Source organism: Mesoplodon mirus, assembly GCF_964341445.2.
Source record: "Mesoplodon mirus genome assembly, chromosome: 13".
In the NCBI taxonomy this organism is placed as follows: domain Eukaryota; kingdom Metazoa; phylum Chordata; class Mammalia; order Artiodactyla; family Ziphiidae; genus Mesoplodon; species Mesoplodon mirus.
This window is the reverse complement of record NC_138989.1, coordinates 49,766,650-49,788,724: the sequence shown is the minus strand read 5'-3', so window position 1 is coordinate 49,788,724 and position 22,075 is coordinate 49,766,650. Positions and strand designations below refer to the sequence as shown.

At 38.9% G+C, this 22,075-nt stretch overlaps 1 protein-coding gene across 1 annotated transcript in view; it reads right to left on the bottom strand.

Annotated features, from left to right (window-relative positions):
- Nucleotides 1-22,075, bottom strand: part of DTNA (dystrobrevin alpha) — a 204,211-nt gene that overhangs the window by 52,681 nt on the left and 129,455 nt on the right. The window contains exons 5-9 of the mRNA XM_082640968.1: nt 19,553-19,638; nt 12,622-12,776; nt 9,759-9,864; nt 6,993-7,159; nt 4,015-4,139 (exon numbers count right to left, since the gene is read on the bottom strand). Coding sequence (XP_082497094.1) covers nt 4,015-4,139; nt 6,993-7,159; nt 9,759-9,864; nt 12,622-12,776; nt 19,553-19,638 — 639 coding nt within the window. The remainder of the gene's footprint in view (nt 1-4,014; nt 4,140-6,992; nt 7,160-9,758; nt 9,865-12,621; nt 12,777-19,552; nt 19,639-22,075) is intronic.

Genomic DNA, 22,075 nt, shown 5'->3' with positions numbered 1-22,075 from the left:
TTCCCACAACCTTAAACACCAACTGCGTCACGTCTGTCCTCCACTGTCTCAATTTTCATTCCTATAACTGATGTCTTAGTTCCGGTAAAATGATAGAGCTAAGATCCCCATCTCATCTCCAAGCTGTTTTTAGTCTTATTTTAGGTTCACTGTAAGATGTTCCGCAGTAGAATGAGGTGGAATTTAGAGTTCAGAAGATGGATGATGGGGCACGGCAGCGTTCTGAGTCAGGAAATTTTAGTTTGACTGTAGTTCTATATATGAGTTTGACAGTGCAGGATTTTTTAAAGATGAGACATGAATACAGTAGCCTATAGAATCTATTTGTGTCAACTTGCCTAAGAGCCAAAAGTTGTAAAGGTTTAGCTTTTATCTTAGGAAACCAGAGTTAGTTTGGATTTTACAATGAAGAGATTCCACAAAAAAGGTAGACTTGTTTGTCCCAATGTATTTATGGGAATGGACATGATGCAAGGCAGGTTATAAAATGTCAACACTACATGCAAAAATTCATTGACACTTTTGGTTCTCAGCTAAACTGTGTTCTCAGATTTTTTTAAAGACACATTCTTTGTTGGGTGAGGTCAAAATAGCAGGTTCAGTATTTAATCTACTCCGAACATATTAGCCGAAGTTCTGAAAACTAGCTTAGTGTTTTATATTACTTATCTAGGATGTGCATGATACATGAGACTAGTTTAAAGCTAATTCTCCTTTGAGCAGGACATTTTCACTTTATAAGAAGGATGCTAATTTTAAACAAGTGTGCTCTGTGAATTTTGGTGCATCAGATTTTAAAACAGTAGGCAGAATGAAATATCTTCATTTTAACTTTGAAAAAAGTGGGAAAAAATCAACTTGACAACATTTCTGGTTTTCTTTTGTCTTTTTATTAATGTTCCCCTCTTGCTCTATCTCTAGGAAATGAGAAAACAAGTGGATTTGGAATGCTTTTTAACTAGTCTGGTAAATTTACTCTATTGAACCTGGTCACCGCAAAGCTGAAATTGCAGTTCCTTAGTAAATGGCTTCACATTTAATGTTCATCATGAAAATGTTGAACTTGGGACACAGAATGGCTAACCTTGGCACCAAAGAGCAGTTTTCAAAGGGACCTATTTCCTCCACAATCAAATGGCAAGTTACCTTATCTAATAAATAGGTCACATTGGGAATTTTAAACATATTTAGTCTTATGAAAAAGAAACAGCTCCAGAAGATAAAGTCACAGAGGGCTAGTGCAAAGTTTTCTTTCTGGACAAGATGTCTGCAAAGGACATTTTTATAAAATTGGCATTCTTTTCATAAACTGAAAGTGCTCAGCTTAAAAGCAGAATTAGTTTTAAGCTAGCCTCATATCTCTCACCTGTTTTGTGTCTCATAACCACTTATAAGTCTTTATAAGCACACTAAAGACTACTGACTTACCAAGTATCCCTTTTGGCAGCAAAAAATTGAATAGAATAGAGACAGTTATTCATGGTAACATTTACAAGCAATATAATAACTAAGAACAAATGCCAAAACACCAAAATTCTACTACTTAAGTGGCTTTTATGTGCCTATGATAATTTAGAATAGCTAAATGAACAGCATACTTTAAGATTAGAAGTCTTAGATATCCCCATCCAAAAAAAAAAAAAAAGGAACATAAATATCTGTTCAGGGCAATAACATCAGAATAACAAATAGATAAATGTCTAAAGCTGAAAAATAGTAAAAAATCTGTTCTAATAGAGATTGGCCACTCTGCATCCAGAATTTCTTGCATGTTATTTCAACAATTAAATATTTTGTATAATTTGTCTTTTAAAACTGACATTCATGGGACTTCCTTGGTGGCACAGTGGTTGAGGATCTGCCTGCCGATGCAGGGGACATGGGTTCGTGCCCCAGTCCGGGAAGATCCTACATGCCGCGGAGCGGCTGGGCCCGTGAGCCATGGCCGCTGAGCCTGTGCGTCCGGAGCCTGTGCTCTACAACGGGAGAGGCCACAACAGTGAGAGGCCCGCGTACGGCAAAAAAAAAAACAAAAAAAAACAAAAAAAAAACCAAACTGCCATTCACCCTGGAAAAATATGTTATCCATGAGTAGAGATCAGTGTTTTGATTCAAGGACTATTTTAAGAATCTGGTTAAACGTGGAATTTTTAACAGAAAAAGGCACATTTCGTGTAGAATTTTAGGAGAATCCTGAAACTCTCCATGGAACCCAAATTGTGTGGCATGGCCTCACTTCTTTCTCATTTTTTTAAAAAATTTAGTTACTTTTGGCTCTTTATTTGCTCCACAGCAGGTGGGATCTTCCTGGACCAGGGCTCAAACCCATGTTTCCTGCATTGGCAGATGGATTCTTAACCACTGCACCACCAGGGAAGTCTCTGGCCTCGCTTTTTAATTCTGTCTCCAAGTGCAAGGCCCCATCCTAACTCTGTTTTGCTGCAAAGCTCTTAGAGCCAGGCTGTTTACCCCCACCCTCTCCCTACCTTCCCCACACCCATCATCTCGGATTGAACGCTGTTCTCTTGGGGGGGAACCCCTAAGGGGGCTGGTAGACAGTGACTCCGTGGCCAAGCTCAGAGAGCCCAGACCTACTCTCACTTATGTTTTGTTCATTCGCAAGCAACTAAGTGATCGTCCCTGGCTATGGGGAAGTAAGTCAAGACTTTAGGAGAATAGCTCGTATGAGCTCGCTTTCTGCAAGTGATTGGTCCTTTGGGACACTTCCCAGATTTCTTTACCCCTGGTTTACGTTAAGGCTTATTTTGGGGAGCAAAATTTCAAAAAATAAGTCAACCACATTCTACAGAATCAGTTTACATTAGTTTGTGGATGCTTCCAGACTTGTGTGGATTGCTGGGGGCAATGAACCCTCAGCACACACCCAGAGTAAACCAAACAAAGCCCTGTGGGATTTATACAAAGTCCACAGACATGCTGCAGCACAGTGGTTTGATGGGATCTGTTTATGTCCATTCGGGGAAAGAGTGGCTGCTTTCCTAAGGCTCTGAGATGCACCACAGTGCCTCTAATGGGTTATGTTCTCATCCGCCTGAAGCGTGAACCTTACCTTGGTGGATTCCTAACACCCATGTGTCCCATCAGCCAATCTCTCGAGGTCAACAGGCAAACACAGGCCCTGCGGTGCAGGTGGTAGTGCTGAAGTATGCACAATGATAGGCAGCTCAGAAGGAGGGGGAAAGCCTGTTCTAGAGGCTTCCTGAGGCACTTGTGACTGCGTAACTCCTAATTGTGCCCCAAAGTAGGTAATGAACTTCTTTCTTCTTCTGAGCCCAAGATAACACCAAGAAAGAAATACTTTCTTCTACCTAAGCCTCCTCTGTTTTCTGAGCCAGCCAGGCCTGAGAGACATCCCCCGACATAAGGCTTTTGGGATGTGGAAGGGGTGGGTGGTGGCACCATTCCTTGGCCCAATTCCCTTTGCCCCCCAAACTCACACATACTTTGGATGAATTTCCCCTCCAATACCCCCTCTTCAACCCTCCCTTGCACAGGCCATGATTCTTCTAAAGTTATGTAACTTGGGATAAAACAACAGCAACAGCAATGATTCCTAGGTTTGCTGGCATCTTTAAGATGACTGGCTGTGCAGAGAAAGGAAACTGAGGGTTTCTCTATTTGGGACTCAAAGCACACATGACGTTAAGGTACGGTGTGCTTTATAATTTCCTGACCACGGTAATTCCGTTGATTATTAACGTCCAATTGTGTGAACTCCAATAACATCGTTATTTTACAATTATAAAATTTTTGAATATTTTCCACTTCAAGGTAAATTATATAGTGTGGCATACTTGTACATCTGGGCAGAAGTACTGTATACCTCTCCATGAAAAAAATTATAATAACATGACTTTCACTCTTTTTTTTTAAGACAATAAAATTTAAAACTTGGTCCCTGACAACTAATAGGAAATTAATTGTCTTTGTATGGATCTGCACACGCATCAGTGAAGAAAGCTGTCTCTCAGTCTGGAGGGTAGAGATACTCACACGATGTGGGCCAAGTTGAGTGGTTTCTCAGGCTGGTCAGGGAACATGGGGTGCAAAGGTTCACGGCTGGAAGCACAGCTCAGAGACTTGCTTAATGCGTTGGTGAGCTTCTTAGCGGGTGATTTCTGGAAGGAAGAAGAAAGGTTCAAGTGATAACAATCAACATTTATGTAACATTTCATCAGATGATTTGCTTTCATAGTAGGTATCCATTCATTCATTCAGGAAATCTTCTTTGATAATCTACTCTAAGTCAAGGACTTTGCTCTTTGCTGGGACCAGAATGCTTGGAATTAGCCATCAGAATAACTGCCTCGGGCTGCACAGTGTCAGCAAATGCTGTGATAAATGGAAACAGTCATTGTACTCAGGACGTCTGAGCTGGGACTTAATGAACAGCAGGGGTTCTTCTGACAAAACTCAGGGGACTGGAAGGTAATTCCAGATGGAGGAAGAACAGGAGACCCTGTTCTGGAGAGGAAAGCAGGAGGGAGACCACTGAAGTCTTATATGCCGCGTCCAAGACTGTGGTCTTTATCTCAAATGCAGAGGGAGACAATGAACAGGTTAAATCTCAGAGGTGACCTGATTCTAGAAGGATTGCTTCTCTTTAAAAACAGAAAAAGGTTTGAGAGGGGATGGGAATGGAAGTAAGGAGGTGGGTAGGAGGTTTTGAGGGAATCCAGGGGCAAGATGTTTCAGGTGTGGCTGGATACATCCTGTTAGAAGGAAAAGTGGAACTTCAATCTGAGTCTCTAGAATTTATGTTCTTTCCAGAGCATCATGCTACCTCTTTTTCATTTGGACCAGTGGAATGTTTATTTTAAAATTTCACAGGCAAGATTATCAAAAATAGTCTACCACATATAATAAATCTTTACCCTAATTTTTCCTTTCTGTGAGAAGCGATCATTTTGTCACTTTCTTTGACATATAGAGTCCATAACTGGCAACATAACGAAGTGACTTTTGTCCTCATTTTTAAAAGCTAAGTAATGGGAACATTGTCCAAGAAGTTCCTCTTTGGCTTTTGCTAGGAGGTGTAATGTTTAGAAGACTTAGAACAGCAGTAACAACAGCTCTTCACCCCATAAACATTGGGGCTCCTTTGTCCTCGTGAGGAGTCTGATCCTACTCTGTAAAGACATTGTCCTGCCATATAATTGCAGAGTTCAAAACCCCTAAGAAAAGGCTCCTTATCTGACTTTAGCATTTACATAAAACAACAATTACAAACAATTAGTCTAGAATCACCAACCCTCTAGGACTTGGAACAGAACATATTTGAAAATCGGTAATACGCTGACAATAAGAAAACAGAAAGTATTTCCTCCAGCGTTCTATACTAAATTGTATTTCATGATCTGTGCTAGTATATCTATTCTCAGCATGTGATATAGCCAGTAGTGATGGGTGGCATTTGAACTGGCATCAAGCCCTCAGTATACAATGCCTTAGTGAAGAACTCTTACTTGAACTCAGAATCTGACATGTGCTAAACCATTAATATATTTGCACTGAATATCAGTTCCCAATAATAATTCCTAGAAAGAACATTCTGATTTAAAATGTATATTCTCACTACTCAGCCATAAAGAAGAATGAAATAATGCCATTTGCAGTAACATGGATGGACCTGGGGATTATCATACTAAGTGAAGTAAGTCAGACAGAGAAAGACAAATATCATATGATATCAATTCTATGTGGAATCTAAAAAAATGATACAAATGAACTTATTTACAAAACAGAAACACACTCATAGACATAGAAAATAAACTATGGTTACCAAAGGGGAAAGGTGGGCAGGGAGGGATAAATTAAGAATTTGGGATTAACATATACACACTACTATATATAAAATAGATAAACAACAAAGACCTACTGTATAGCACAGGGAACTATACTCAATATTTTGTAATAACCTATATGGGAAAGAATCTGAAAAAGAATAAATATATTATATGTATTATACATATATGTATAACTGAATCACTTTGCTGTACACCTGAAACTAACACAACATTGTAAATAAACTATACTTCAATTAAAATGCATATCTGAAGACCTTTTTAAAAATAAAATGGATTACTCTTTAAGTAAAGATTATAGGTTGATTTGAGACACATTCAAATATAGAAAAAATGTTTTTAAAAAGTCTGCATTTTCTTGTGATACAATTGTTCCAAGAGGAGTTGGCAGGGCTGATGGCACATTCCATGAAAAATAATCTGTACACAGAGCAATACTTTCACAGAAGCACCAGAACAACATCACTGGATCTGGTCTTTGAGTTGAACTGAGACAGAGGTCAGCAAACTGTAAACCACCTGAACAGCAAGCTCACGGAGTCAAATTCCTCCCATAGGCTCAGTGTCCTGTGCTCCTGGGAACACTTTCATCACATGGACAGGTCACCTTTAGCAGGTTAGTATCTCAGGTCACCTCCAGCAAGTTAGTCACTTGCACTACTCATGAAAAGATGATTTTTTAATATCTCCCCTTCCTCTAAAAACGTAGAATGAAACAGCATCCTTAAGCCCACAGGCTCACAGGTCTTTCCTTCATGTTCCAGTCATGAAGTTAAGACAACTCCAGAATCTAATGAACAATCATTTTTAGGCAATTCCCACAAACCACCCCCAAACTTGAAAAGACCCTTAACTTACTGTGAAAATGAGATTATGTTCCAGAAGGTGCTTGCTGCTTGGTTGTTACCTAAATCGATACTGAATTATCTGTATTCCAAGAAGTAATATCATTTGAGTCTTCCTATATTTTAAGCCTTAGGAAGCTACACTGGGTTCAGACACAATAAGTAAGAGGTCCCAGTAAGATGGGGAGTGGGAGGGGAAGGAGGGAACGTGAGAGGAGAAGGTAAGTGTGTCGCTTGATTCAGTCACCGTGTTTGCCGTTCCCTTGCATTCTGGACGACACTCACACATCCAACTGTAAGTATTGCCTGGACCATGCCTTACCCAGGACGTGTACTCTTTCATTTGGTGCTGGTTGCTATGGGAACCACCGGCATGTCCCCTCCAGAAGCAGTCCTGACAGAGCTGGTAATTGTGACACTGTTGGCATCGGTAGCGAAATCCCATCATACTCTCACTGTGGCAGTATGAACACTCAACTGGATGGAAGACTGAGGGGCAAGTTAATGAAGAAAAAAACAAGAAAACAAAAGTATGAGCCAGAAGAAGGAAAAATACAGTCCGACAAGAATTCCATTTTTCTGCTGTGCGCCATAATTTCCGATGATTGTCAGTTTTCGCCGAGAGAAGCATTACGTTTATTCCTAGACTCTCACTACCCTTTTCCAGCATGTGTGTGGAGGTGGGAGAAACAGAAGGGGATGGAGGATAGGGGTTCTTTTAAGGGCAAATCTCTGTAATTCCATTTGCGCTTCTTACTCCCGTCCCTTATACTACAAGACTATAAATTACCCAAACTGGCTCGTCTTTCCCCCAAACGCTCTCTGTCTCCAGGAGATCAGCACAGCTCACAGAAGACTCAGAGGCACAATGGATGAACACAGGTGATTGTCCAGTGGGTTGAGAGCAAATATGAGAGAAATGGAAAAGGAGAGGAAGAAGAAAGAAAGGCAAATGGAAGAAGAGTAGAAAAACTGGATGGGAGAATTGAGTTACTTTTTAAAAAATGGAGTAGCTAATGGGCTTATTTAATGAGTGACACTGCTTTCGTTTAACAGATTTTTTATTTTTAATTTCCCGAGAGGCAGATGGATAGGGCCCAAAGAGATGAATAAGTTGTCTGAATACAGTTCTAAGTCAGATAGTTCAAGAGACACAACTTCCTTTGGCAGAAAATTTGAATAATAAAGCAGGCAAGATAAAATATTTGAGATTTGAATCCAAGTAACTGCATGTTATGAGCTAAAGATATCAACAACAACAAGAACAATTCATATTTTTGGTAAACTTTCTCTCTGGCTAACCAGCCAGGGAAAATAATGCAAATAAAAATAAATAAAGATGAAAAGTAAATTGTAAAAACAAAGACATAACCAGTTTTGAACACACTGTCTTCTGAACCAGCATCATATTCCCTTTTTCTGCCTCCTGGGAAAGGCTGAAGTGAGACTTGAATCTAGGGACAACTGTTCTGGGACAGGGCCTAAGGAACTCATTTCCTGCAACAGGAAATGCTGAGAGAGAAGCCATGAAATGACAACTTTATAATTGGAAAATGACTAGTTCTTAAACTGCAAAACAGTAATATGAACTCATCCTGCATGATCTGGACCTTGATTGCTCTTTGCTCTAGCAGATGAATAAGAAGCATAAAAAAAAAGTCTATGATTGGTAGTGCTTACAGAGAAAATAGTAAGTTCATTCTTTAAATCTTCTCCATGAGCAGAACAGGATAGATTTATAACTTTAACTAAGGGAGATAATTAGGGCAGATGCCAGATGTTCTAAATGGGAATTTAAAATAAGCTAACTTTGGGCTTCCCCGGTGGCACAGTGGTTGAGAGTCCGCCTGCCGATGCAAGGGACACGGGTTCGTGCCCCGGTCCGGGAAGATCCCACATGCCGTGGAGGGGCTGGGCCCGTGAGCCATGGCCGCTGAGCCTGCGCGTCCGGAGCCTGTGCGCCACAACAGTGAGAGGCCCGCATACCGCAAAAATAAAATAAAATAAAATAAGCTAACTTTAACCTCAATGTATATTAAAGAGATGTGTAGAAGTTAAGATTCTAGTAAGAGACAGGAGATAAATTATTTTCTATTTAAGGCTAGAGAATTCCCAGAGTTAAATTAAACAGTAAATAAGAACATCTAAAGATCAGATGGAGGCAATGAATTGTTCCATGTTTAAATTTCTTTAAACCTTGCTCTGAACTGTATTTTAAATTTAAGTTTGGATATGCCAAGAGTAATTACTTTTAACATAGAAATACTTGCTTTTATAAAAATAAAAGCACATGACAGAAGTTACATTACTCATTTCTTTTACATAACTACAACCATTGAAAGCTTACAATTTGGAGCATATGACTAAAGATTAGCAAGGTGCAACCATCCAATTTTTTTCTATCTCCTCCATCTATTCCTGATGGAGTGCCTAGGAAGAAATAGTCAATGCCAGGTATACCAAGAGTAGAAGTTCATACCTACAACAAATACTAGAAAATGTCACATTCCTTACTGAGGTTCTCTTTCCGTTACAGTAAGTTTTTAAGCCACACCTGACTTGTAACTGAGAGGTAGACTGTGAGATTTAATAAATTTTTAGAACGGACAGTCCTAATGGTGCAGTGCACCTATATGGCCTTACTGATGAGGGAGACAGGTTAGTTCTATTAAAATTCAGAACTACTAAATAGGCCTCCCTAAAACAATGACCTTGGCTTAATAACTACAGATTTGATGGCCTAATTTTGGTAATGAAAAAATTGCCTTAGGAGTTTGGGATTAACATATACATATATGTTATTTATATGTATATTAACATATACACATTCCCATATTTAAAATAGATAACCAACAAGGACCTATTGTATACCACAGGGAATTATACTCAATATTTTGTAATAACCTATAAGGAAAAATAATATATATTTTCTTTCATATATATATATATATATATATATATATATATATATATATATATACACCTGAATCACTTTGCTGCACACATGAAACTAATGAAACATTTTAAATCAATTATACTTCATTTTATAAAAAAGGCTAAAAAAATTGCCTCAGTAGTAACTACTCACCATTTTCTACATTTGCCAGTCGATGCAGAAGGGGCAGCCAGACCAGGCACTGCGGGGGAGGATCTGACATGAGTGTGTCCAAGAAACCATTCAAGGTGACTTTTTTCTGCATCAAAAAACCCATAAAAATTTAGAACCAAGAATTATCTTAATTTACCTGCTATGTAAATATCATTTGAGATAGAAGAAACAAGACATTCAATTAACTTCTAATACATAAAGAAACAGAGCTTGAAACTAGTTCTGAATTTAAAACATTAATTTCTTTTTATATTTAAGCCTACATAGGACTGGATTATCTCCATTGAGGCTGAGTCAATATTATCACAAGGAGAAAAACAATTCTGAGGGGATCATTTTCATACATAAGGGACAGTATGAAAATGATGAGGGAAGATGGAGAGTAGACATTCTCCATAAAATTTTACCCAATAGTACATCACAGCACACTCGACAATTCCCGTATCAGTCTTCTAAACTTGTAGAACAGCTTCCCTTTCAAAGCTCCTCAACTTCCATAAGGACTAAATATTTTGTGGTTAATGTGAATGGTTCTGCTATACAAGATTAGGAGTGAAGCCTGTTCGGAGGGAGCTATCCTTCCCTGTTAGAAAAGAACACTCTAAATTAAAAAAAAAATTCTCTTCTCTACTTTCTTTATGTATCTTTTCTTACAATTCAGTCGGATTCTGTGTCATTATCCTGGGATTTTCTGATGCAGAAAAGAAATGTATTTTACCTATAAGTTTCTTTCAAAATGAAAAAATAAGAAGTTATATTAATATATGATATTTTCATAGTATGAATGACAAAAAATTTACATGCAAAAATCACTACTTTATTTAAATTTTTGAATTAGGATATCAAGGTGGGTGGGATAGTTTTATATTTTTAGATAAGAAATCAGCCCTGAAGAGCTACAGTGCCTTTTCAAGGCTTAAACCTTACACTTGTCCTTGTAATTCACAAAACAACTGTTTTGGTACCCTTCTATTAATGTTTTCTTATTGGCAGATATTTACAGTTTTAGCTTTACCTCATAATACTAAATAAGCTTTTTATAGGGTTATTAGCATTATTATTAAAAGATAAATTATGTAAAGTATAAGTAATGAGACAGTATTTTTTCAAAAGCTACTACAATTCATATGTCTAAAATAATACTGTGTTTCAAAACAATCACTTGGGGTGGCTTTGCAATGAAGCAATTAAAACAATTTTGGAATTTCATCATTCGAACTGCTGCTATAGCCAGTTTATGAAGCACAAAAATAAACTGGTCTTATTATTTTTATTAGTGCTGCCTCTTTTTGTACTTCACATGAATTTATCTATTTTGACCATTCATCATACTGGCTAAAAATCACTGCTGGAAGTCAAAAAATGCTACTATGATTTCCACATACATAAATTTCTCATCATTGAGGGTATACAAAAGATTATATAATGGGCAGTCTCTAGGATATTTCAAAAGGAATTTTGAGCAATGGCAACATCCTATATAATTTTTTGGAATATATAAATTCTATTAGATTAAAAAAGTCCTATTATTCTGGCTGACTTTTAATGAGATATATCCTGAGGCATTAGTATATTTCCTGAGGATTCTACAATGCACTACCTAAAATCAACAAATGTACAAACAAGTAAATCCAGGGGCAGAGAGATCAGTTTGGGGTTTAATACAATAGGCCAGGCAATCGAGGATGATGAGGAGAGAGATCTGAGAAAATTCTAGAAGGTGAAATCAGTAGGACTTGGTGATTGATGAGAAGTTCTGGGTGAAGAAGTTGTATAGAAGGAGGCTTAGGTGAATGGATCCATTCTGAGGTCACCAACTCGAAAGGGAAAGGGAACTCCAAAGAGGAGTATGCTTTAGCTGGGGACAGAGGCCAGGTATCTAAGCCAGCCTGAGGATGAGGGTGTGGGAAATGTCAGAAAGCCTTCCTGGGTGAGACCCCATCCTCCTGCCACCCCCCCCCGCAGTGGGAGTAGAGTTTGATACTTAAAGTATCAAGCCATCCCTTCTCTTATTGAGTGTATGGATACATTTATAATTCTATATAAATCCATGCCCTACAGGGATGCCCGAGGCACCACCTTTGACCTCTTAGATCACCAAGTAAACAGACAGATAGATAGACAGATGAGGTTTACTAGCTGGAGATAAATGCAGCTTTTCAGTGGCTACTAAGCACTGATTTCTTATTTAAGGGATCTTTTTAGAGAACATACTTGGTTAGTTCGGATTTTTAAAAATTGTAAACAAATCTTCAGTTTATGGATTTCTAAATTTCCACTATGCTGTGCTGAAGAATAGTTCTAGACATGTAGATTTTCCACATGACTGGAGAGATATAAACACGGAGAGTCCCCCAAACCAAGCTGCTTCCCTTGGCTGACTTGTACCACCCCCAGTTAAAACATGTTGCTCTGAGCCCCAATGTAGTGGAAGATTTAGGGCCTCCCAGATGGCATGGGGCATGTGCTGTGATTCCTTTCTGTCTCCTTTACTAAACGTTGGTGAAGCTCGGTGCTGGGTCAGCTCGTGTTTCATGTGAGGCTGAGTAACAATTCAACCCTTTTGATAGTGTGGTGGTAATAATGTTTCCGAGGGTATAACGTTGTTGTAGGGGTTAAATTAGACAATGCAAATAAAGAATTTAGCATGATGCCTGGTTCATGGTCAGGAAACACCACCTATTATTAACATCCAAATGTGTTGAGTTCAGTTACTGACTCAGAAGTCATTTGTCAGAAGCTGGAAGATACACTACAAGTTACCATGAAGAAGTAGTGACTTGGAGTGACACACAGGACAGCAGCCACTGAGAGATACTTCCTTAAACAAGTTTTCTCCTACCTGTTGAGAGAAACAGGATCTAGCTGACTGTTCTGTGTAACCAAATGAAGGCCCTTCAAACACTGCTGTGGGTAGTTTGAGAACTTCCCGCAGGAACTGATCGTATCGTCCATAAACCATCACCCCACTGGAGTCAGAAATCATTGAGAAAATATCTGATGGATAGAAAAGGAAAGATCTTTATTCATCACATAAAGATTCCCCACTGTTTTAGTTCAACATATACACTGCAAATAACAAAAAATGTGGCAGAAACTAAATATATAATTTATTATGAAAGAATAATATGAAAGCTAGTTTTTATGCTGAGATATTCCTGGCATGGTGTTTTTTCTGGTGTCTTTCTGTAGATGATTCTGGCATACAGCATTAACTAGTAATATGGATAAAATTAGCATATTTTGATAAGACAGAGAACATCACATTTTTCATTTGCAATCAATTATCAACTCATATATAACTCAACGGGAGGAATTTTTGTACATGTGAGAAATATGCTGACCTCTTTTGAAATACACAATGAAAATATTACGACAATGTTAGGGTGTGTGTGTATCTAGCAAGCTAGCTATTTACCTGTCTATATTGTCACTAAAACGTTTGGGTTTGGGTTTAAGATATTGAAAAATGAAAGACATAATGGGGATAAGGATGCAATGAAAACACTTGATTAACTTCCCACAGAAGCAGAAAACTTCCTATAAATCATAGTGTTCTGGGTGGAAGGCAATTGATTTATGGGGAAGGGTCTTTTGCCTCATGCAGTCAAGAGGAAGCCTGGCCTTGCCGATGATCAGTGAGGTAAAGTCAGGGTTCCAGATTATTCTCAGCAGAGCCACTGGCTTCACTGAACCTCTTTTCTTCAGTTTCTGCCACTGTGGGCACTTAATGAATATTACTGGCATAATTTCCCAAGGTACTCTATAATTCCTCTGTGGAGATCACTATTGGAAGGAAAGAGTTGGCTATTATATGGTTTGTCACCATGCTAGATTGTAACTAGGCCAGCACAGCTGCTGGGATAAACTGTTGTAAAGTCAATATGCTACCTCTGCTCATTTTGGACTTAATTTTTCAAGGTCAAAATGTAATCTGGGGGCATTGTTTTACACCGAAGCCAGATGTTAAGCATATTGTAGGCTTTTATTGGATTATGTTTTGAGGATGTGAATTGGCTCTCATTTTCTTTAAATAGTCTACTTACAAAGGGTTTCTACTGTGTTTGAAATAGTTAATCAGTTACGAAGCTACAGAAATTCTACATGAGCAACAAAAATTAATGTTGTTCTCATTCACTTTTACAATATTGTTTACTTAGTGAATTTCATCTCTCATGTTTCATTATAACTAGTCAAAAAAAGAAGTTGCCAGCAGCAAAAAGAAAACCCAAAAAACCAAAAACAAAACTTTTGTATAATTCCAAATATAGAAACTCAAGAATTCCAATCAAAAGGAGGAAAAAGAAACCTTGAAGAAGTAAGTATACTTTCTCATTAAAGCTGCCATGTCGTTTGTTTGGGGACCAGGTGGTTAACTATAATTTGGCCATCCTGATGAACTTCTAGATTTGGATTTTCTAGGCCAGGGCACATTTTGAAAAGTAGCTTAGGCTTTTCAAATCTCCCACTGAAATAATTTAAACAACATCTCTAACTTGAGTAAAAGCAGAAGGGGTACCAACAGTGACCTTTCACAAACTTGAAGCTAATATTAAATTCATTTGTACTGATAAAGTTCTACTAAGCAATAGCCAAACTAGGGCTAAGTCCCTGGGATTAAAGGGAAGTGGCTGTTAATGACCACTCAGGTTTTTAAAAAGAAATGAGGGGACTCTGAGGAAGCTCTCAACATGATATGTGTTTGTACCTTAATCTTGGGCCCTCTGTTTTTTTAATATATATATATATATTATATATATATACACACACACACTTATATATATATACACATATATATATACACACATATATATGTAATATGCTTATAACATGAAATATATGTGTATCTATATAATATAGAGGGCTGTTTCAAGGATTAAGCTAGTTACTAGATGAAAAGCATACAGATGCATACTTGGCACCTAGTATATGGTACAGAAATGTTATCTGTTTTTATTATTAATTTTATATCACACTTTTCTGCCATTTACCTTGTATGTTTAGACTTTGCCTCCCTGATAGGACTGTTCTATAAGGTTCCAAATCATAGCCTAAATTACCTTCGTGTTTCCTGCAGCACCTTACAATGATACTTCAGAAGAACTTACATTCATTGATTTATTCAACTAAAATTAACTTGGCACCTAATAAACATGAAATTGTGCTAAGCAATGGTTATACAGAAAAATCAGGACATAGTTCTTGCCCTCTGGGAGGTCCCAGTCTATTGGGGATGACAGAGATGTGCTTGCATCCTGGATGACACGACATCATGTACGGTGACAAGGTGGTGTGAGTACAGGAGCGGTAGGGTGTACAGGGTGCAGTAGGAGCTCAGAGAGAGGGTTCCTAGAGGGAGGAGTGAGTGAGGGAAGACTTCCTTACAAAGGGGACTTCTAGGCCAAGTATAAAGAACAATCAGTAATGAAGGAGGTACTGAAGAATGAAAGGCAGGCCAGCAAGTTAGAAATATTACCCTGGAGGTAAGCTTGGAGGCCGAACAACCTGTTCAGTAATAGAAACTCTGGAAATACAAGGTGTTTGCTATAAACAAGCCCTCTCCAGAAGCTTTAGATTAGCTCCTGACTTTCCAGGCTTATTGCACTGGATTCAGAATTCCTTAAGATCCTTAACAGCCTATAATCAGACCAAAACCAGTTGGACAGAAACAGAATATATTATATTATGTCTGTTTATGTATAGGTAGTTATGTCCCATGCCTGCAGGGAGTGCCCTCACACTCTCTGCTGCCTGGGGTACCTGATGAACACCCTGCATATTGGTTCCTGGTGGACCTGAGTACTGGAAATTGGGATGCAACATGGGGGTTGTTGACCCTTTTAATGCATTTAAAGCAGCTTTTAAAACTCAGCTTTAAAATTTCTTCTGTTTCTACTTTTTTGCTTTTTAAAATTTCTAAATTATTTTCAGCTAACTATTCTTGCCCTGTGTTCTCCAACATGAAGGGGCTAGTTGGAATGAACTAAAGCTCTTTCATTCCTATGCACAAAAATAGAAAAACTGCCAAACAAGCGCAGTTGGCATATTGGTTTCAAGTGAATTAGAATTTAAAGAAGGGAAATCCCAAGACATTCCATATCCCTTCATTTTATTTTTCTTATTATAAAAGCAATGCTTATTATAAAATAATTACTCCACCTGTTTTATGATTAAATGCAAGCCAGCCAAAGAAGACTAAAGAAAACCCACAATTCCACTTACCAAAAGTCAACCATGGTAAATGGGAGTGTTTTCTTAATTTCTCTTTCTGATTTTTCATTGTTGATGTATAGGAATGCCAGAGATTTCTGTGCATTAATTTTGTATCCTGCAACCTTACCAAATTCACTGATTAGTTCTAATAGTTTTCTGGTGGCATCTTTAGGATTTTCTATGTATAGTATCATGTCATCTGCAAACAGTGACAGTTTTACTTCTTTTCAAATTTGTATTCCTTTTATTTCTTTTTCTTCTAATTGCTGTGGCTAGGACTTTCAAAACTATGTTGACTAAGAGTTGTGAGAGTGGACATCCTTGTCTTGTTCCTGATCTTAGTGGAAATGCTTTCAGTTTTTCACCATTGAGTATGATGCTTGCTGTGGATGGGTAAGCTGGGACAAAGTGAGAGAGCGGCATGGACATATATACACTACCAAATGTAAAATAGATAGCTAGTGGGAAGCAGCAGCATAGCACAGGGAGATCAGCTCAGTGCTTTGCGATGACCTAGAGGGGTGGGATAGGGAGGGTGGGAAGGAGGCTCAAGAGGGAGGGGATATGGGGACATATGTATGCATATGGCTGATTCACTTTTTTGTACAACAGAAACTAACACAGTATTGTGAAGCAATTATACTCCAATGAAGATCTATTAAAAAAAAAGTCAAAAAAAAAGAGTCAACCATGGCTGTCTGTGGGTGGATTTGCCCATATTTGTTCATTCAGCCAATGAACATTGTTCATTCTGTTTGAACAATTCAACTTGTTCATTGAATCACTGTAATATTGGTGACTAAGGATACTCATTTCTGATTAACATTTTGGAGAGGTTCTTCGAACCAAACTGCTTTTAGCTAAATTGTTTTTGGCCAAATTGCTTTCAACTGACTTACCTGGAAACCATTAAAACTACCTTTCTGGGATTAACTATATGTGACTCCTCATTCAGAGAACTGGGGCACATTCAGGTCTGCTGCTCTGCCAGAAGGTACCATGAAATGTCGTGATCACACAGTCTGTTACTCTACAGAATTTGTGACTCTTATTTCCACACACTGGAGAACAGTTTCTTTCCAATGGGACTCGTGCATTTGTGACTTCTTTCACTGAGCTGCAGAGGATTGACTTTGGCCATTGGAAAGCATGCATGCTTTGCTCACTGATCGTGGGTGTTTAGTGAATGATGGGATGGGGTGAGAAAACAGCACTGGAGCAGTTACACTGTTTGCTTTGAAATCCCAGACTTGCGGGCGAAATTTGAGGGATTTGACAAGTGGTAAAGATCTGCTCGAACACTTAGTTAAATCTTGAATTTTGTAACTGTGCTGATGTCGTTTGTTGCTTACCTAACAACCATTCCCTTCAGCTTTATTGGCCCCAAATTTCTTCCCGGGCTATGGGAAAGCAGGGGCCCTTCTCAGCCCAGGAGGTGAGAATGACTGGAAGACTCCCTGACCATCATGGGCATTCCTTTCCTGTCAGCAGTGGTTGATGTAGTCATTGGTCTGTGATGCCACCCTGGCCATGAGATGTAAGGGCTGGGGGCCTCTGGAGTGGGTGTGACTCCTGAAATTGCTGTACCCCCTTTTACCTTCAGGAGAAGGATAAAATCTGACACAGAGGAGAGCTGAGTGGAAAGATGGAAAGCACCTGGGTCCTTGATGGCACAGCATGAACCTGGTTAGTGAAATGTTCTGAGGAGTTCTGAAGCGCAGAAAACTGGTTTTCTCAGTTTTCCTCAAACTTATTTTATTAAGGGACCCTTTTCTCCAGGTATCTAACATTGAATAAGTATTTGGAAATGTTTCTTAAGACTTTGAAAAAAACCTTTACCTACTGTCCTCAGCATAAGTGGCCAATGGTGATGTGAGGTCAGTAGGCAAGGCCCTCAGGAGTTTCTTCTTCTGCCCTGGTTCATTTTGCTACACTTTCTCTTCCCAGCCTAACCCTGAAGGAAATGCTTTAGGGATTACTCTAAGTTATTTTTTTTAAAAGGACATTGTTTCTGCCACCTTCTAATTTAGCTGTTATCCTCAATCAAGTACTGAGGTAGATGTCTTTAAAGTTTTACATCTTTCAGGCTAACTGAAGAGAGACTAAACTGGACCTTGTAGGGTCTGCTTGGGCTTCTCTGAAACGTGACTGCGCTTGGCTGGTCCATGAAAGGAAGTTCCTGGGAGTGAGGGAAGATGTGTGGTTATGTGGGGTTCCCCTTATCTACTGCTCCAATGACATAACTCTTCTTGGAACATGTCTGGGGAAATTCCAAAGGAATAAAGGTCCCCCCCACCCGACCCCATTATCTTTCTTTATTCTTCCTCTGTTGGTGCATCAAGAGCAAGAGATTACATTCAGCAACTGACAGGCAGCAGGTGACAAAAGAGCCTAAAGGCCATGAGTCATGGAGGCCTGCAGCCAGCAGGGACCCTACAGGTACCTAACAAAATCCCCAAATTTAGGATGGAGAAGGAAGTTGAGGCCTAAAGAAGTGAAGTGACTTCCACAGAATAATCAGCAAATTAGTCACACAGCTGGGCCTGCAACCTGGGACTCCCAATTCCCATGACAGTGCTCTTTGTCATATGGCATTATAACTCAGACTCATAATACTTAGGGGAAGGGAGAGGGTTACATGGCAATTTATCTTCAGAACAGCCACCCATACATGATTTTAAACTAGTTAGAAATGAAAATTCTTGCCTGCTATACACCCACTCTAGGCCTACTGAATCAGAAATTCTGGAAATGAGACCCAGAAATCCATTTTTTTTTTTAAAAAGCCCTCCATGTGACTCCATATATACTAAAATTTAAAAACCACTGGTGTACAGGGAAAAAGTCAGGGTTCAATTCCTGGTACCATCTGCGATTAACTATGTCTCAGCTTCTTTACCTAAAACACGCAAACAAATCAGAAAACTCTCACTGTTTTGTCGGTTAAAAAACTACTACATTTAGTGACAAAATGTACACAAAAGGCCCATAATCACTCAACACTCTAGCTATCATGTATTTATTGGCATCAGTTAATTCTCAGTTTATAGTTTCTGTACATAATTCCTATGCCTACACCCTGGCAATGTCTACTTTGGAAACTTTGGAGTGCCCAATGATTTGAACAGCATTGGTGGAGAAGAATGAGGAGATGTGCCTGGAACTTTGGCTTGAGATGATCGAGAAATGGAAGGTTGCCCAACGTGGTCTTCATCTCCCTACAGTGATGGACTTATGCCTGTGAGGCAGTTCTTCGGTACAATGAATGTGAAAGAATGTATATCTTACTTTAGTATCATGAACAGTCTAACTGGTGATCCTCAACACGTTATAAAAAATAATAATCCATACGTAGAAGGAAAACATTCATTTCATTGACATTAATCTAATATGAAAACATTTCTATGACAAAATCCAAGGATCAACAAAGATTATATTTCAAACAACTCTCATAGAATGAGGAAAGTCACAAATGGTCAGGGGGACCTGGCAGGAATGGGGTAGAGGAAAACGTGGTATACGGGAGGGGTAAGCAAACAGAGATGCAGAGAATAACTTACATCTTAATTTGTCCATGATCTTTCCTCCACACAATGTGGCTAAAGCCATTTTGACAGCAAATACTGAAATTTTACCATGGCCTTCCCTGTTTAGTGATGATAGAAAAAAAGAGATGTCATGTGAAGAACGTCCAATAACACAGTTTGACATTTTCTGTTCTGTAGAAACCATAGGACAACAGAGCTGCATGCATTATGTGAACATATCCCTTTTAAAAAAGGTTATGAATACAGTTCAACACGTTTCTGAAAAACTCTTCTATTCGATGTTTCCTTTTTTCAAGAGATTGCAGAACTTTTAAGTTATTCTTTGTCTATGCCTCTTGCTCAAAGCATAGACTGGTAGCCAAAGAAATATGTGCTATTTACCTGGGGATGAAAATTACAGAACATTCTTTTCATTTTGGGTTTCATAAAATAATTTTATGTATGATGATGCCACAGTTTCTATAATTTATTGAAACAAGGCTTCAGAAAAATCTTAAGTTGTGTGTGTCAGGTAATTCCTGAATTTTAAAAGGGTTAGGGTTAATATGGAGACTTTTTCATCACACTTTTTTTTTTCAACAATCATTTCCTACCCACAAGCCAACTGTCCTTAAAAGTGATACATTTACTTTTCAAAGGGAGTTGGTATTCTAAAGGAGCAAAAGTAAGAGCTCTTTTGAATAGTTCTCCTACCTAAATGACACGAGAGCAGCCAAATCTTCATTGATTCAAGAGGTATAACTAACTTGTCCTACACAAAATGTGATATAAAAGGCATTCTATAAGAAGTAGAATATTTCTGCTAAATGATTTTTCCAGCTGGAATAAACTGCTTATTATATCCTTGGAACCAGACAGTGTATCATATTAGTAATTCATTTCTTTGGTGGTTGCTACTCTTAAGAATGATCAAAAGAGTTATTTAAAATAATAATGTAGCTGAAAGGTAAGTAGAGTCTGTACTGACAAGGGTTTAGTATATAGAATAAGTAATTTATATGAATAAGATTCAGATATCTGACATATTAGAAGAATAAGACATAATAAATTCTTGTGTCTTTGTTCCTTACTAGACTCCAGAGAGGAATCATTTGTTACTCATCTTTGTTGCTGTCATTCTTAGCATAGCACCTAGAAGGCAGCTAGCCAGAATGCAAAACTGACCCAGTCTTATATGCTAGTGACCCTCCTGTTTATATTTCTAAGCCTAAGCACCAGACTTACATAATTACATATTAGAAATCTTCACTTGGATATCCTGCATCAAACCAAGTATATTCAAAGTAGAACTCATTACCTTTCAAAGCCATCTCATAATACTCTGACCAACTTAACTACTAACCTGCTCTTCCTCCTACAGTCCCTCTTCGGGTTGTCAGAATCACCATGTACCTAGTTACCCAGAAATGAATTCTGGGCAAGAGGTCACCCTTGATTTTTTGCTCTTCCTTAATTCACTACCACCCAAATAAATGTTTGAGGTACTCAGATATACCCACTTCACTGTATATTAAACTCACTTCCTTCTTTCCCTTCCGACTGCCATGGCTTCTATCAGCTCTTGCTTTAACACTGTAATAACTTCTTTTTTTAAAAAATAAATTTATTTATTTTATTTTTGTCTGTGTTGGGCCTTCGTTGCTGCACGGGAGCTTTCTCTAGTTGCAGCGAGTGGGGGTTACTCTTCCGTGCAGTATGCAGGCTTCTCATTGCCGTGGCTTCTCTTGTTGCAGAGCACGGGCTCCAGGTGTGCAGCCTTCAGTAGTTGTGGCATGTGGGCTCAGTAGTTGTGGCTCGCAGGCTCCAGAGTGCAGGCTCAGCAGCTGTGGCACACGGGCTCAGTTGCTCCACGGCATGTGGGATCCTCCCGGACCAGGGCTTGAACCTGTGTCCCCTGCATTGGCAGGCAGACCATTAACCAATGCACCACCAGGGAAGCCCTGTAATAACTTCTTAAATGATCTCCCTGCTTGCACACTCATATCACAGATCTGACCATGTTACAGTCAGAGCCCTGTATTCGCGGTTCTGCATCTGTGGATTTAAGCAACCGTGGGTGGATATAGGGGTTGTCTGTAGGAGACTTGAGCATCCCCAGGTTTTGGTATCAGTAGGCGGTCCTGGAACCAAACCCCTGCAGATACCGAGGGATGATGGTACTTCATTATTTAAAACCCTGTTGCCTCTGTTTGCCCGCAGGATATAGTTCTAACCTTATCTGTTTTCTCTAGGCTCATCTGCTACCATTTCTGTTGCACTCCACACCACAGTGCCCTGTCAATGCCCTTCCCCCTATGCTCTGCTCAGGACTCTCCCACCCATTCATGGAGTCTCAGCTCAATATCATCATTCACTCTGCTCCGAAAACCGTTCTTCCCCTGATGAGGAATCACTCTTCCCTTTACTTTTACCTATTATTTGGCATCTGTCACTCACCTATCACTGAATGACCTTGATTTGTTTATTTACGTGTCTGCATGTATTTTGACTCCACACTGTGAGATCCTTGCGGGCAGAAATTATGTCCTCTCAATT